This window comes from Microtus oregoni, unplaced genomic scaffold (genome assembly GCF_018167655.1).
Source record: "Microtus oregoni isolate MIOR12 unplaced genomic scaffold, Mior012 000011F_ref0000422, whole genome shotgun sequence".
NCBI classification, from domain to species: Eukaryota; Metazoa; Chordata; class Mammalia; order Rodentia; family Cricetidae; genus Microtus; species Microtus oregoni.
Window position 1 is genome coordinate 53111412 of NW_024543070.1, and position 12739 is coordinate 53124150.

The following is a 12739-nucleotide window of genomic DNA, read 5'->3' on the forward strand; positions in this document are numbered from 1 at the left end:
GATCCTTTCTGGGGAAGTTGCTGCATACTTATACATACACAGGGAGGGGTGTTGTCTGTGATTTTTGTCTTATTGAATGTCAGTTGTTTCAGAAGGCCAGATGACAAGACTGAGTTTGGGGTACAGTGATTTTTGTTCCTCCCCAAGGTGTCACCAGAGACTGAGTGTTCTCTTTCAGACACCACAATCCCTAGAAAGGGTTTGTTTGCTTCCACACAGGAGCTCACTGCTTCCTGGCTAAAGAGCTCACAAGTCTGATGTCATTATTTACAGGCTCAAGGGGGTTCCCTAGGCTCTCTGGGGAGCCAGACTCATGCTCGTGTGTGTGTGTGTGTGTGTGTGTGTGTGTGTGTGTGTGTGTGTGGCGGGGGGGGCGGGCAGGCTCAGCCTTAATTTCTCAAATCACACCAGCTACTCTTGAAATTCAATGGCTTTAGTCAGAGTGATACAGGGGACGGGAAGCCATCCGGGGACAGTCAACCCTCTGCCATGCCTTGCCCAGTGCAGTCCCCACCCAACCCTTCTTGTTATTGTCCTTCGGTCTGTCTCCCTGTGTGCCCCTTTGAACCTTCCTACAAGTCCTTCATATAGAAGATGAAACTCTTCCTTGGGGCAAAGTGAAGGGAAAAATCAGAAGGTCTTCCTTGTTTATTGACCCAGATTGTCTGTCTAGAATTCTTTTTCCCTGTTGCATATTGTAACAAGGACAAGGTCTCAGGACACCTCTTTGCTCTTTTTCCTTGTTCTCTTCTTTACAGCAACCACATCTGTAATTGTTAGGTTACAAGTGTCATCATTATACAGAACTGTTCAAATATATCCAGATGTTAAGTAGGGGAAAGGTTATCAAGGACAATGAACTGTGGAGCCCTGGGTAAAAATGAAAGAGAAAGCCAGGTGATGGTGGTGCATGCCCTTTAGTCCCAGCACTCGGGAGGCAGAGGTAGGCAGATCTCTGTGAGTTCGAAGCCAGCCTGGTCTACAAGCAAGAGCCAGTTCTAGGATAGGCTCCAAAGGTACAGAGAAATCATGTCTCTAAAAACCAAAAAAAGAAGAAGAAGAAGAAGAAGAAGAAGAAGAAGAAGAAGAAGAAGAAGAAGAAAGAAAGCAGAATATTGAAATAGCCAGTCATATTTGAATACTTAGTGGTGGGAGGGATGGGGTTGGGGAGCTTATAGCTGAAAAGGTGGTGTCTTTTGAAAACTGATGGCCTCCCCACTGTGGTCCCCAGGTCCCCGAGACAGCAGCAAGATGGGGATCCTGTACATCCTGGTGCCCAGCATTGCCATCCCTCTGGTCATCGCTTGCCTCTTCTTCCTCGTGTGCATGTGCCGCAATAAACAGAAGGCTTCGGCCTCCACTCCACAGCGCCGGCAGCTGATGGCCTCGCCCAGCCAGGACATGGAGATGCCTCTCATCAACCAGCACAAACAGGTCCTCCAGCCAGTATCCTAGTGAAGCAGCTCTTGCCCAGCCAGGCTCTCTGCGACAGGGCCCAGCACAAGCATGGGGTGTCAGCTGTACAACATACACACCTTCAGTGTGACCTGGTTCGAGCTCAGGGATGGGGGGTACCTGTAATGCTGGGCTCTGAATTTCCTCTGAGCTGAGAAGCCCTAGGTAAAAATGAAAGAGCAGCACCCAGGAACAGCCAACCATACCTGAATCCTTTACCTGGGGGTGGGTAGCTTAGAGTTAAAAGCGGTTGTAGTTTCGGCAGCTGCCTCTCTGAACTAGATGGGAACGTGCAGGTCCATAGAATTCAGCACCTCAGACTGTGGCCCTACCCCTCCACCTGCCCCAGGACCTCCCAGCCCAGAGAGCTACCCCAGTTTTGCCCTCAGGGTGACACTGAAAAGGAGAATTCAGACTGCTCCACCATTTGAGGATTACCACAGCATTTTTGAGAGTGGGGATCCTCTTCTCTTGCTTTGCTTTTCAGGGAAAATTGCCAGCCCTTTAATCAGGAGGGATGGCACCCCTGAATGACTGGCCCCACTCTGAGTGATGTAGATGCCAGGGAAGGGAGACGCTGAAATATGGCAGCTGATGGCCTCACCAGGCCTCATGTGTGCGTACTTAGCTCATGACTGACTTTGAGAGCAGTGTTCTCACTCAGGTGACTTTGAAGGGGTTCTTGAGGTGCCGGGGACAGAGCTGGCTCATTGAGCCCTTCAGTCAAGGATTCCTGGACTCTTGCCGTGGTTTGGGGTTGACATTTGAGGAAGAGACGGGCCTTTAACTGGAGTGTGGCTGCTCAAGGCCTCGAGTTTGCAGGTAGCTCACCCAGGAGTAGGCAGGGCGGAGAGAGAGGCAGGGTCCGTGTCCCTGGGTATGCCACTTCTACCCAAAGAATATCATCCAGTGCATAGGAAAGCCTGAGACTGACATGGAGGTGGGCTTCGTGCCAGGCCCTGAACTGAACAAATCCCCATAGGCTCAAAGCTAATGGCAGGGTTCCATGAGCCTACGGGAGAAACAGCATCTTTCTGTGATGTGGGCGTGCTGGGAGAGGTGTGACAAATACCTCTTTAGGGTCCCTGGGTGACTCTGGAAAAGTGGTCTCCAGGCTCAGCTTTGAGTATGAACTGATGTATACTTATATATGCACAAGGTGTTGGTGGGGGCACAGAGGCTTGATCACAATTGGAGAGACCTAACTTGTAGCTGGGTTAAGACCCGGGAGGGTTTCAGATGGAGGTGTCCTTATAGCATCGAAGCTGTACTTAGGGTGTTAAAGGGCTGTGGGGCAGACAGGACCAGCAAGGCCATTTCAACAATGGTGATCCCAGCCGCTCTGCTTTGGTATTACATTGACAGTTATGTTTGACTTTTCTTCTTGGCAGGCCAAACTCAAGGAGATCAGTTTGTCCACAGTGAGGTTCATGGAGGAGCTCGGTGAGGACCGGTTTGGGAAGGTCTACAAAGGCCACCTGTTTGGACCCGCCCCAGGAGAGCCAACCCAAGCCGTGGCCATCAAGACATTGAAAGACAAGGCAGAGGGGCCCCTGCGGGAGGAGTTCCGACAGGAGGCCATGCTACGGGCACGGCTGCAGCACCCCAACATTGTCTGCCTGCTAGGTGTGGTGACCAAGGACCAACCCTTGAGCATGATCTTCAGTTACTGCTCACACGGTGACCTTCACGAGTTCCTGGTCATGCGCTCACCACACTCCGACGTGGGCAGCACCGACGATGACCGCACAGTGAAGTCGGCGCTGGAGCCCCCCGACTTCGTGCATGTGGTGGCACAGATTGCAGCGGGGATGGAGTTTCTGTCCAGCCACCATGTGGTCCACAAAGACCTGGCCACCCGCAACGTGCTGGTGTATGACAAGCTGAACGTGAGGATCTCAGACTTGGGCCTCTTCCGTGAGGTGTACTCTGCTGATTACTACAAACTCATGGGCAATTCGCTGCTGCCCATCCGCTGGATGTCACCGGAGGCCATCATGTACGGCAAGTTCTCCGTTGACTCTGATATCTGGTCCTATGGTGTGGTTCTCTGGGAGGTCTTCAGCTATGGCCTGCAGCCCTATTGCGGGTACTCCAACCAGGACGTGGTGGATATGATCCGCAGCCGGCAGGTACTGCCCTGCCCGGATGACTGTCCCGCTTGGGTCTATGCCCTCATGATTGAATGCTGGAATGAGTTCCCCAGCCGGAGGCCCCGATTTAAGGACATCCACAGCCGGCTCCGGGCCTGGGGCAACCTATCCAACTACAATAGCTCAGCACAGACTTCGGGAGCCAGCAACACCACGCAGACCAGCTCCCTGAGTACCAGCCCTGTCAGCAATGTGAGTAATGCCCGCTACATGGCACCCAAGCAGAAGGCCCAGCCCTTCCCACAGCCTCAGTTCATTCCCATGAAGGGTCAGATCAGACCCTTGGTGCCCCCAGCACAGCTCTATATCCCAGTCAATGGCTACCAGCCAGTACCAGCCTATGGGGCCTACCTGCCCAACTTCTACCCAGTCCAAATCCCCATGCAAATGGCCCCACAGCAGGTGCCCCCCCAGATGGTCCCCAAGCCGAGCTCACACCACAGTGGCAGCGGCTCCACCAGCACAGGCTACGTCACCACAGCGCCATCCAACACATCTGTGGCGGACAGGGCAGCCCTGCTCGCAGAGGGCACTGAGGATGCTCAGAACATCCCCGAAGATGCGGTCCAGAGTCCTGTGCAGGAAGCAGCAGAGGAGGAGGAGGGCTCTGTCCCAGAGACTGAGCTCCTGGGAGACAGCGACACTCTCCAGGTGAACGAGGCCCATGTCCAGCTTGAAGCCTGAGGAGCATTCAGGGCCTGGAGCACCAGGATAAAAGTCCCTGATGTGGCCACATGGGGACCTCAGAATGGCTCTGAGAAGTTACAAACAGCGGCCCATCACCAGAGCCCAGGACTGACAGGCTGGTTTGAGCCTGCCCACCTGAGACTGTGAGAAATCCTACACTCTCTCCTGCACTCTATGCCCTTAAAATTGCCACTGTGGCTGGAGGGCATTTCAGACAGCAGTCTAACATGGGCAGGGGTCCATGTTCAGAAACAGGACAGGGAGACCCCCACTGTCTGCTTTATCCTGATGGTGGTGAGGTAAGGATGTTGTGCAAAGAGAAATGGGCTACGCCTTCACACCCTGTTCTTGGGGCTGAGGATCCAGAAACCTGGGGAAACAGGGCTGCAGAGGGCAACAGAGAGGCACCTTGGGCCTAATATACCCAGAAAGCCTCCTGCTGGCTGAGGGTGGAGGGAGCATTTTCCTCTCTCCTGCCCTGCACACTGCCATTTACGTTCTTTTTAACAGCCAAAGTCCAGCAGAAGCAGGATGCTGCCACCTGCTGGGGTCCAGGGATAAAGGAGCTTCTGAAAACAGTTGGGAGTGCCTTGTATTCAAGAAAAATGTGCCTTTACAGAAACCGACACGATTTTGTATTTTTGTGAAGGGTTTTAATTATACTGCGTATGTATTTTGCCTACTTTTCTGGAATTTAAGGGAAAATGTTTCCTGGGTTTAGAATGTTCAAAGGGAAGCAACATTGTACAGAAAACAGTATTGTTATTATTTTTTTTAAAGAACCATGTGCAGACCTTAAATGTAATTTATATGGTTTTTGTGTGCAGTTTTCACGGAAGTGTTTTGATCCTAAATAATGGCTTAGTAATTTAACTGTGCGTATTATCTCTGGGATGTCATCACGTTAGGGTGGTGTCTGGCTGGCTTCATTCTGCTACCCGTGAGTGAGGTCCTTTCACTTCAGAGTTCTTGTTCCCATGGGCCATGGACCACCTGTCTGGCGCATGGTGTCAGTTCCTTTCGTAGGCTCATGCCTGCTGTACCCAATAAATGAATGTTTGTTTGGCACTTCTGCAGGCTGGAAGGACACTGGGCTGAAGCAGGCACCTGCTGGATGAGGGAGCGCTTGGGTGGGGTTTAGGCTGAGCCTTTTCATGGGTTTGCCGTTTTGCGAGGACCAGCGACTCCATGAGGATGAAGCAGGAGTATGGAAAAATGACAGAGATGAGTTCTCATTGCGTTTTTCCTCCTTCATGGGAGATGGGCATGGGGAGGCAGAAGAGGCAAGGGTGCCCTTGCGGGGATAGTCAAGTCCTTACCCAACCCCCCCCCCCCCCGCACACACACACACAAGTCCTGTTTTCCCCCTCACTCTGCTCTCTCAGTACAACCCTGCTCAAGTCCATTAGACACCGTGAGCTGTAATGTTCTTTGATGTCAGCCTGGATGCTTCCCTGGGGGAAAGAAAGAATGGACTAGGCTACGGATGAGGAGCCAGCTCCAGGGCCCCTCTCAGCCAGTGTGGCCAGGCTGTCTGGAATGGGTATCGAAGGGTCTGAAGCTGCCTTTCGGAGGATAGTGACATCTCCTGAAAGAGGAACTTAGCTTCGTCTCTAACTTGTACACCTGGTGGTTTAACTGTTCTGTGGACACCCGAGGGTGAAAATGGGAAATGGCTTTTTGCGTTTCTTGGTAAGCAGGGAAGCCACTTCAGCCAACCATAACTGGCCTCCAGGTACTAACGGTCTCCACTGCCGGCGCCTTGGGGACATGGAAGCAGAAGTTCTGTGGAAACGTTGGGAGGTATTTCTGTCACAGCGAGGGAGGTGTGTTTGGGGATTTCACGAAGGTTAAATATAAAATGTTCATTTCCCCCTCGTTCTAATCATAAACTCAGGGTGAAACTTGAGGAAGGCAACCAACCTTTGAAAGTTCCTGTGGCTGAGCAAGAGTGGGTTTAGTTGGAATGTTCTAGAACCAGGAACTATAGCAATAGGTCGCTCAGTTCAGGAGATGCCACTGGTGGGTAACTGTTCTGCCTGTGTTTGCACAAGAGTGATGCTCTCGCAGCTACAGAACAACACCTGCACAGAACTGAATTCCAGGTGAGCCTTACAGAACCATGTGCACTTTTTACACACCTTACCTTTCTGAATGAACCGCCATTATTGAACTGGATACATTTTTCTGTACTGGTTTAAGGTGTGTGACTACTGTACACGACAATGTCACCTACCTGCAGCCATCTTGTTCTCTATGAGACCCTGCTTCTGCCTCACTTTGAAAATAGCTCACCAAACACTGCAGTGTTGGTAGCCACCTGGGGACAGTTTGTAGGCTTACCTGTTCCTCAGACAGACCTTATGAAAAGTATCAGTCCCTTGTGGCTGTGTATAAGAACTCACATTTAATATTTAAAGTCTTTCTGAAGCCAGATACAATGGCAAGGAGATTAAGGAAAAAGGATGATCTGAATGAAGCCCTGGCATTCAGGACTAGCCTGGGCAAAGTAAAGAGGCCAGCATCTCAACAAACCCAGTGTTCAGGTGAGTTTTTAAGTGGGTGTGTGGGAGGTCGGGGTGCCATCAAGGCCAGTGACCTCCGTTGGTGTGCCTGTACTTCCAACCTGGCTCTGTGTGCTTTCTGAGGGCCACCTCCACCCCCAACCACTCCCTCCCCTCATCATTCCCCACGGCACCTGAGACTTGAGTGTCTGAAGTTAGAGGATCAGTCCTCTGTGGGGCACTGAAAGCGAAAGAGCAATGCTTACCTCGGGAGAAAAGTCTGCATTTAGCATTTTCTGATGCTGCCTACCAAACCAAACCAACCCAAACCAAATGTTGATGCCAGACATAAACATTCAGGCCAGGAGAGTCTGAATGACACTGCACTGTCCCTTGGTCACTGAGTCACAGATGTGTTTCCAGTATCCAGAGATGTGACAGGGCACTGAGTTTCTCAGACCTCCCTCCACACCTTTTCCTAAAACTCTTCTGTGGGGTCTTCCCAGAGTTTCTTTAGGCACAAGTAAGTAAATCGTTAGTATATTCATATGTTTATTTCTTTTCTATGGTAATGTTTCCCATAAATTCTTTTCTGCGTTTTTCTTCACTGAGCAGTGAGTCTCCCCCATGGCCAAGGGTCTGGGGTTGAAGTGACTCTTGGTTGGCTCGACCCATTGCCTACTTGGATGGCTTCCCTCTGTGGCTGTCATAAACAGTCTTGCTATGAAGAGCCTGTGCCTGCCTCCTGCAGACGTCTGAGGCTGTGGGGACAGTCCTGGGATTGCCCTCACTTGTGAAAAGTGGGCGCTGTTTGTGGGCCCGGCAATTCAGTATTGTGTGAGTACCCAGAGTATTTAATCCTTCCGACTTGGGGTGGGACTCAGCCTTCAGACAGACGTGCCCCGACCAGAAGTATGAGGGCGTGAATGTACCTGGAGATGTCTGTACTCTCGGCCTGAGTATATGTCATAGTATAGGAAGTCAGGCCAAATAAGCAGGCTGCCTTTGTTCTGTTACTCTTCCCATGGGCTGAGTTTTGGTGAGAAGTTTAATCCCACCAAAAAAAAAAAAAATTGTTAAACAAGTTTAAAATCAGCCTTTGGGCATTGCAAGGCTCTAGCAACATCTGGGAGAATCCAGAGAGGATCAGGGAAAACATGATCATTTCTTTGAAACCTCAGAAGACAACAATAAGTTGCTCACTTGGGTGGTTTCCCTCTGTAACTGTCCTAATCTGTGTTGCTATGGAGAACCTGTGCCTGCCTCACCTCACCTCAACCCCAGCCCCTAAGGGGTTCAGAGCTCCTGGCCATGGGCAAGACTCACTGCTCAGTGTGCCAGCGCGGGGGGGGGGGGGGGCAAGAAAAGAATTTATGGGTGAAATTACCAAAGAAAAGAAATGTAAGAGTATATCAACCGTTTAGTCATCCCTTCCCCTGGATGGCCCAAGCCTGTCTATTTCCTGTGTCTGTTCAGTTGAAGTATGTCAGGGTCAACGGGACACCTTCTTGTGTGATGCTCTATGGGTCTAGATGGAAGGACAGCATCTGGAAAGGAAATGACACCCACATTGATAGAGAGAATCCAGAACAGGGAGAGCGATCCACTTCCCCCACAGGCTCTGGCTGCCCATGTATCCCCCCTGCCCCATGTGTGTCTTCTCCATATGGCATAGTCTTAGCTTCTCCCCATCGCTTGCAGGTTATGTTCACCACTGCCCACTGCCAGCAGCAGCTCCTCCATTCTTGTCACTTCACCTCTGCCATGAACAAACTTCAGTGTTTAATGTAGGTTTTCCTTCCTAGGCTTGGTTGGTACGTGTCTTGAGAGCTGTTCTATGTGCTTTATTACTGTGCCAGAAGGCTATATAACTTAATCCTCCTGCCTCGGCTTCTCAAGTGCTGGGATCGCATTGGGGACGACCATGCCTGCCTCTACTAAGTTTTAAAAACTGTTCTCTCCTTAGCATGGTGGGGTCTTCACTATGAACCACACCAGAGCTGCCTCTTTGGAAGAAAGCCAGCGTAATCTACTAGGAATGCAGAGCAATAGGATTTTGTTAAGAAAAATCCATCATTCATTTCAGAGGGGTAAACTAACTCAAATTAGGCTATAGACGCCAAGAGACCAACATGGTTTGCCTGCAATATCTCCTACCATCCCTTCTTTGCTACCTGGCTCCTATCTGGAACTGGACCAATCTCTTCCCATAAATAATGCAGAGGCAGACTCATCGGGGCTCTGGCTTAGCCAGCACCGGACTTTACAGGGTGGGAGAAGTCAGGTACTCAAACTCATGGAAAAGTATCAGGTCCTAATAAGGATACATTTCTCTAATCAAAGGATACTGGTAGCATCATTTAATAAGATGTGTTTCTGGGCCCCAGAATAGGATCTTCTTGTGTTCAGGGCTCACCATCCTCTGTGGATGGAGCCATCACGAACTCTTCATTTTTAACAGATTTGCTGTGCTGAAGTTTACTTCCAGAGCCTCCCCCATTGCTAGTGCACAACTCGTTAGCTGTAGGTAAATGTGCAAAGGGCGTTGCCTTCGCCACCATCCCATTTTAGAGCGTTTCTGTCTACTTGTCTCCAATCTTAGGGGTTGTCTGCTGAGCATTTCCTGTCAATGGAATTCCCGGGTAAGCGGTGTTTTCGCTTCTGTGTTCTTCCACTTAGCAATTTGTTTTTCAACTCCCACGCTGTCCAGGTATCAGAAGTTCCTTTTATCGCTGCAAAGTGCTCTGTTGTTTGGGTAGCACCCCGCCCTTTCTGTGTATAGTCGTCCTAGGTGACTGTGTTTCTCTAGTTGGGGCTGGAGACGTGGCTCCGCGGTTAAGAGCACTGGCTGCTATTCCAGAGGACCCAGGTTTGGTTCCCAGAAGCTCACAACCGTCTTAGCTCAGTTCCAGAGGATGTAACTCCCTCTCTGACCTTTGCAGGCACTGTACATGGTACACAGACATACTTGCAGGCGAAACACTCCTACGCATAAAAATGAGCAAAATGTTTTAAAACCAATGCTGCTGTGAACACTTGAGCATGTTCACGGATGGGCGTAAGTTTCTGTCTGTCAAAAGATAAAATTATGACAAGTTTACGATAAATATTCAAATTTCACTTCAGTGTGAGCAACAACTCATTGTGTAAATTAGGAAGAGTTTCCTGATGCGCTACACAGAGGAAGTTGGCTTCTTGGGCAGAAAAGAGGTTGAAGTCTTCAGAAATAGAACGAAAAAGGACTGCTTCCTTTCAGACTCGCTTTCTGCACGGAGATGGAAGCAATGCGAGTTAAGTCCCTGGGTTCTGGCTTCTTGATGAATGAGGGGCTTTAGCAGCAAATCAGTTTCAGCTGGGTCTATTGAACATCGCAGAGAAGCCCAAGCCAGCCCGATAAATGCCTGTAAGCTTTATATAAGAAACGTCTCTCAGGTGGGCATCCTAGTGCAGGAATTGCTGAGTTATATATAAAGGATTGATCTTTACAGGAAACTTACAAACTTTCCATAGCAAGGAAGGGCGGTTTGTTTTTTCACATCCTTGCTGGCATTTGCAGTCACCTTTGAAACATGTGTAGCTGTCTTTATGGATGCAGAGTGGAAACCGGCTGCTTTAAAGAATTTCGAGGTGGGCTGGAGAGATGAGTCGGTGGTTTAGAGCGCTTGCTGCTCTTTCAGAGGACCTGAATTCAACTCCCAGCTCACACATCAGGCAGCTCACAACCTCAGAACTACCTATAACTCCAGCTCCAAGGGATCAGATGCTCTCTTCTGAGGGTAACACACACACACACACACACACACACACACACACACACTTTAACAAATACATGTTTGTAAACACATAAGGAAAAATTGATTAGGGTTTCCAGATCGAGAGTGATAGTTCATAATGGCAGGGGAGGCGGGGCAGTGGGCAGCTGGAGCTTGAAGCTGATCATCACTTTTCCAGCTGTAAACAGGAGGTGGAGGGAGATGGTAAACCTGCAAAGCCTCCCCCTAGTGACCGCCTTCTTCTAGTAAGGCTCCACCTCCTAGAGCTGTCTAGTTCTCTAGTTATTTTTCTATTGCTGTGAAGAGATGCACAAAAGGCAACTTACAAAAGAAAGCATTTAATTGGGGCTGGCTTACAGTTTCAGAAGATTAGTCCTTGATAATCATGGCAGGAAGCGTGGTGACAGGCAGGCAGGCATGATGCTAAAGAAGTAACTGAGAGCTGAACATCCTGATCCACAGTTGGGCCGCCATTATGTCCACATTTCATTGCAGCCAGGGCATCTACCTGACAAGATGTCAGGGCTTGCCTTGGCATCTAAATGGAGCTCCAGAATGCTGGATGAACAACTGGCAAGATCCCAAGAGCCCCAGCAATAACAGGTGGATAATTTGTAGCTCATTCGTATCGTGGCAGTGTCTACACCACAGCCATTAAAGCGAGTGAGCTGGATTCCAGAATACTAAGACGAATTAATATTACCGCTGTGAATGCTGACAGAGAAAGCTATTTACAGACAGCGTGAAACGCCATGCGCCTTAGACAAAGTGAAATACCGGAACACGTTCACAGCGTGTCCCAGGAATGCGTTCACACAGCAAAAGAAGGAGCCTTCCAGTGGCCCCACCCACGAGGAGTTGCCTTTCCTGGAGGGGAGAGGGAGGGAAAAGGTAGCAAAGTGGCAACTGGGGAAGGAATTCTACAGCTTCTGGTTGATTTTTCTTTAGAGTAATTAAGTTCTAAATGTATATGCTAAAAGTCGGGTGTGTTGAATCTGGTGAATACTGTAACAGTAATGAGGAATTTGGGGATGCTCTTCAGTAGGGATATTTTGAATTTAAAAAGTAATAGTGAACCATTGCTCTCCACTTTTTTTTTTTTTTTTTTTGACACAGGGCTGTTGGATCAGTTTGTACCAGGATCTTTGTAATCACAAATTCCAAAGATCCAAATGGGAGGAACCCACCCTGGCCAATGGACTACTGTGACCAGTGGCAAGGCTGTGATTGGTCCACAGCCTGAGACCTTTGGACTGATAAGTTCAAAATGAACAGCTGTGATTGGCCAAACATGCGGCTTCATTTGGCCCAAACACTCCTGCTCAGACCCACACAAAGAAGATGTTCCCCTGGGCCTCCTGTCTGGGCACTTCATGTCAGGTCAAGCCCCTCCCCCTGCTACCTTCCACAGCGCATGCTGAGCCAGTAACCAGCAGAGGAATCCAGGTATCTGTCCCTCTTCCCAACCCCGAAGTTCTGGGGTTATAGACATGCAAATCTCAACAGGCTTTTATGTGGGTGCTGAAGATCCAGACTCAGGTCTTGGTACCTGTAAAATAGATACCTTACCCACTGAGACATCAGCCCTAGCCCTGCCTTTGATCCTACCTAGCAATCCCATCCACCTGGGTACCACCCTCTCAGGAGAAGGATGCACCTGTCCATCTGAGTGATCCTAATAGCATCCTGCACATCCCTTGAGTGCCAGACTCCCAGATTCTGTCCCAATAGAGGCAAGGATGCTGAGGCTGGGCTGAGACCAGTTATCGCAGGGGCCTGGGGCAAGTGTGGTCATCTAAGGGTACTTCTGAGTTCAATCCGTAAGATGTCCATAGATGGAACTGTATGTCCTGGAAGACCTGCTCACACTGGAAAGTGAGGTGACAGCTGAAGGGGAAGGGCCACTGGCAGGAGATGACAGAGATGAGGTGAGGGACACAAAAGTAGCCCCAGAGTGAAAGTCGTGGAGATCATGAAGGCCCCGACCAGGGGCAGATGAACAGGAAAGGGAGACACTCCAACCATAGAGAGAGAAAGAACAAAAATGTCTGATGCTATTAGGACAGACAAACAGCTCATAGAATTGAGAGGGAAAATTCAAGGAGCCCCCAAAAGTGGAAGCCCAGCTGAAAACTTGGGCACTTTTCACAGTGATGGGGAGCTGGCT

The 12739-nt window shown here is 49.8% G+C and overlaps 1 protein-coding gene across 1 annotated transcript in view; it reads left to right on the top strand.

Moving 5' to 3' along the window:
• Positions 1-5266, top strand: part of LOC121453485 (tyrosine-protein kinase transmembrane receptor ROR2) — a 182551-nt gene extending 177285 nt beyond the window's left edge. The window contains exons 8-9 of the mRNA XM_041660300.1: positions 1232-1434; positions 2847-5266. Of these exons, the coding sequence (XP_041516234.1) occupies positions 1232-1434; positions 2847-4292 (1649 nt within the window). The 3' untranslated portion in view covers positions 4293-5266. The remainder of the gene's footprint in view (positions 1-1231; positions 1435-2846) is intronic.
• The last annotated feature ends 7473 nt before the right edge of the window (positions 5267-12739 follow it).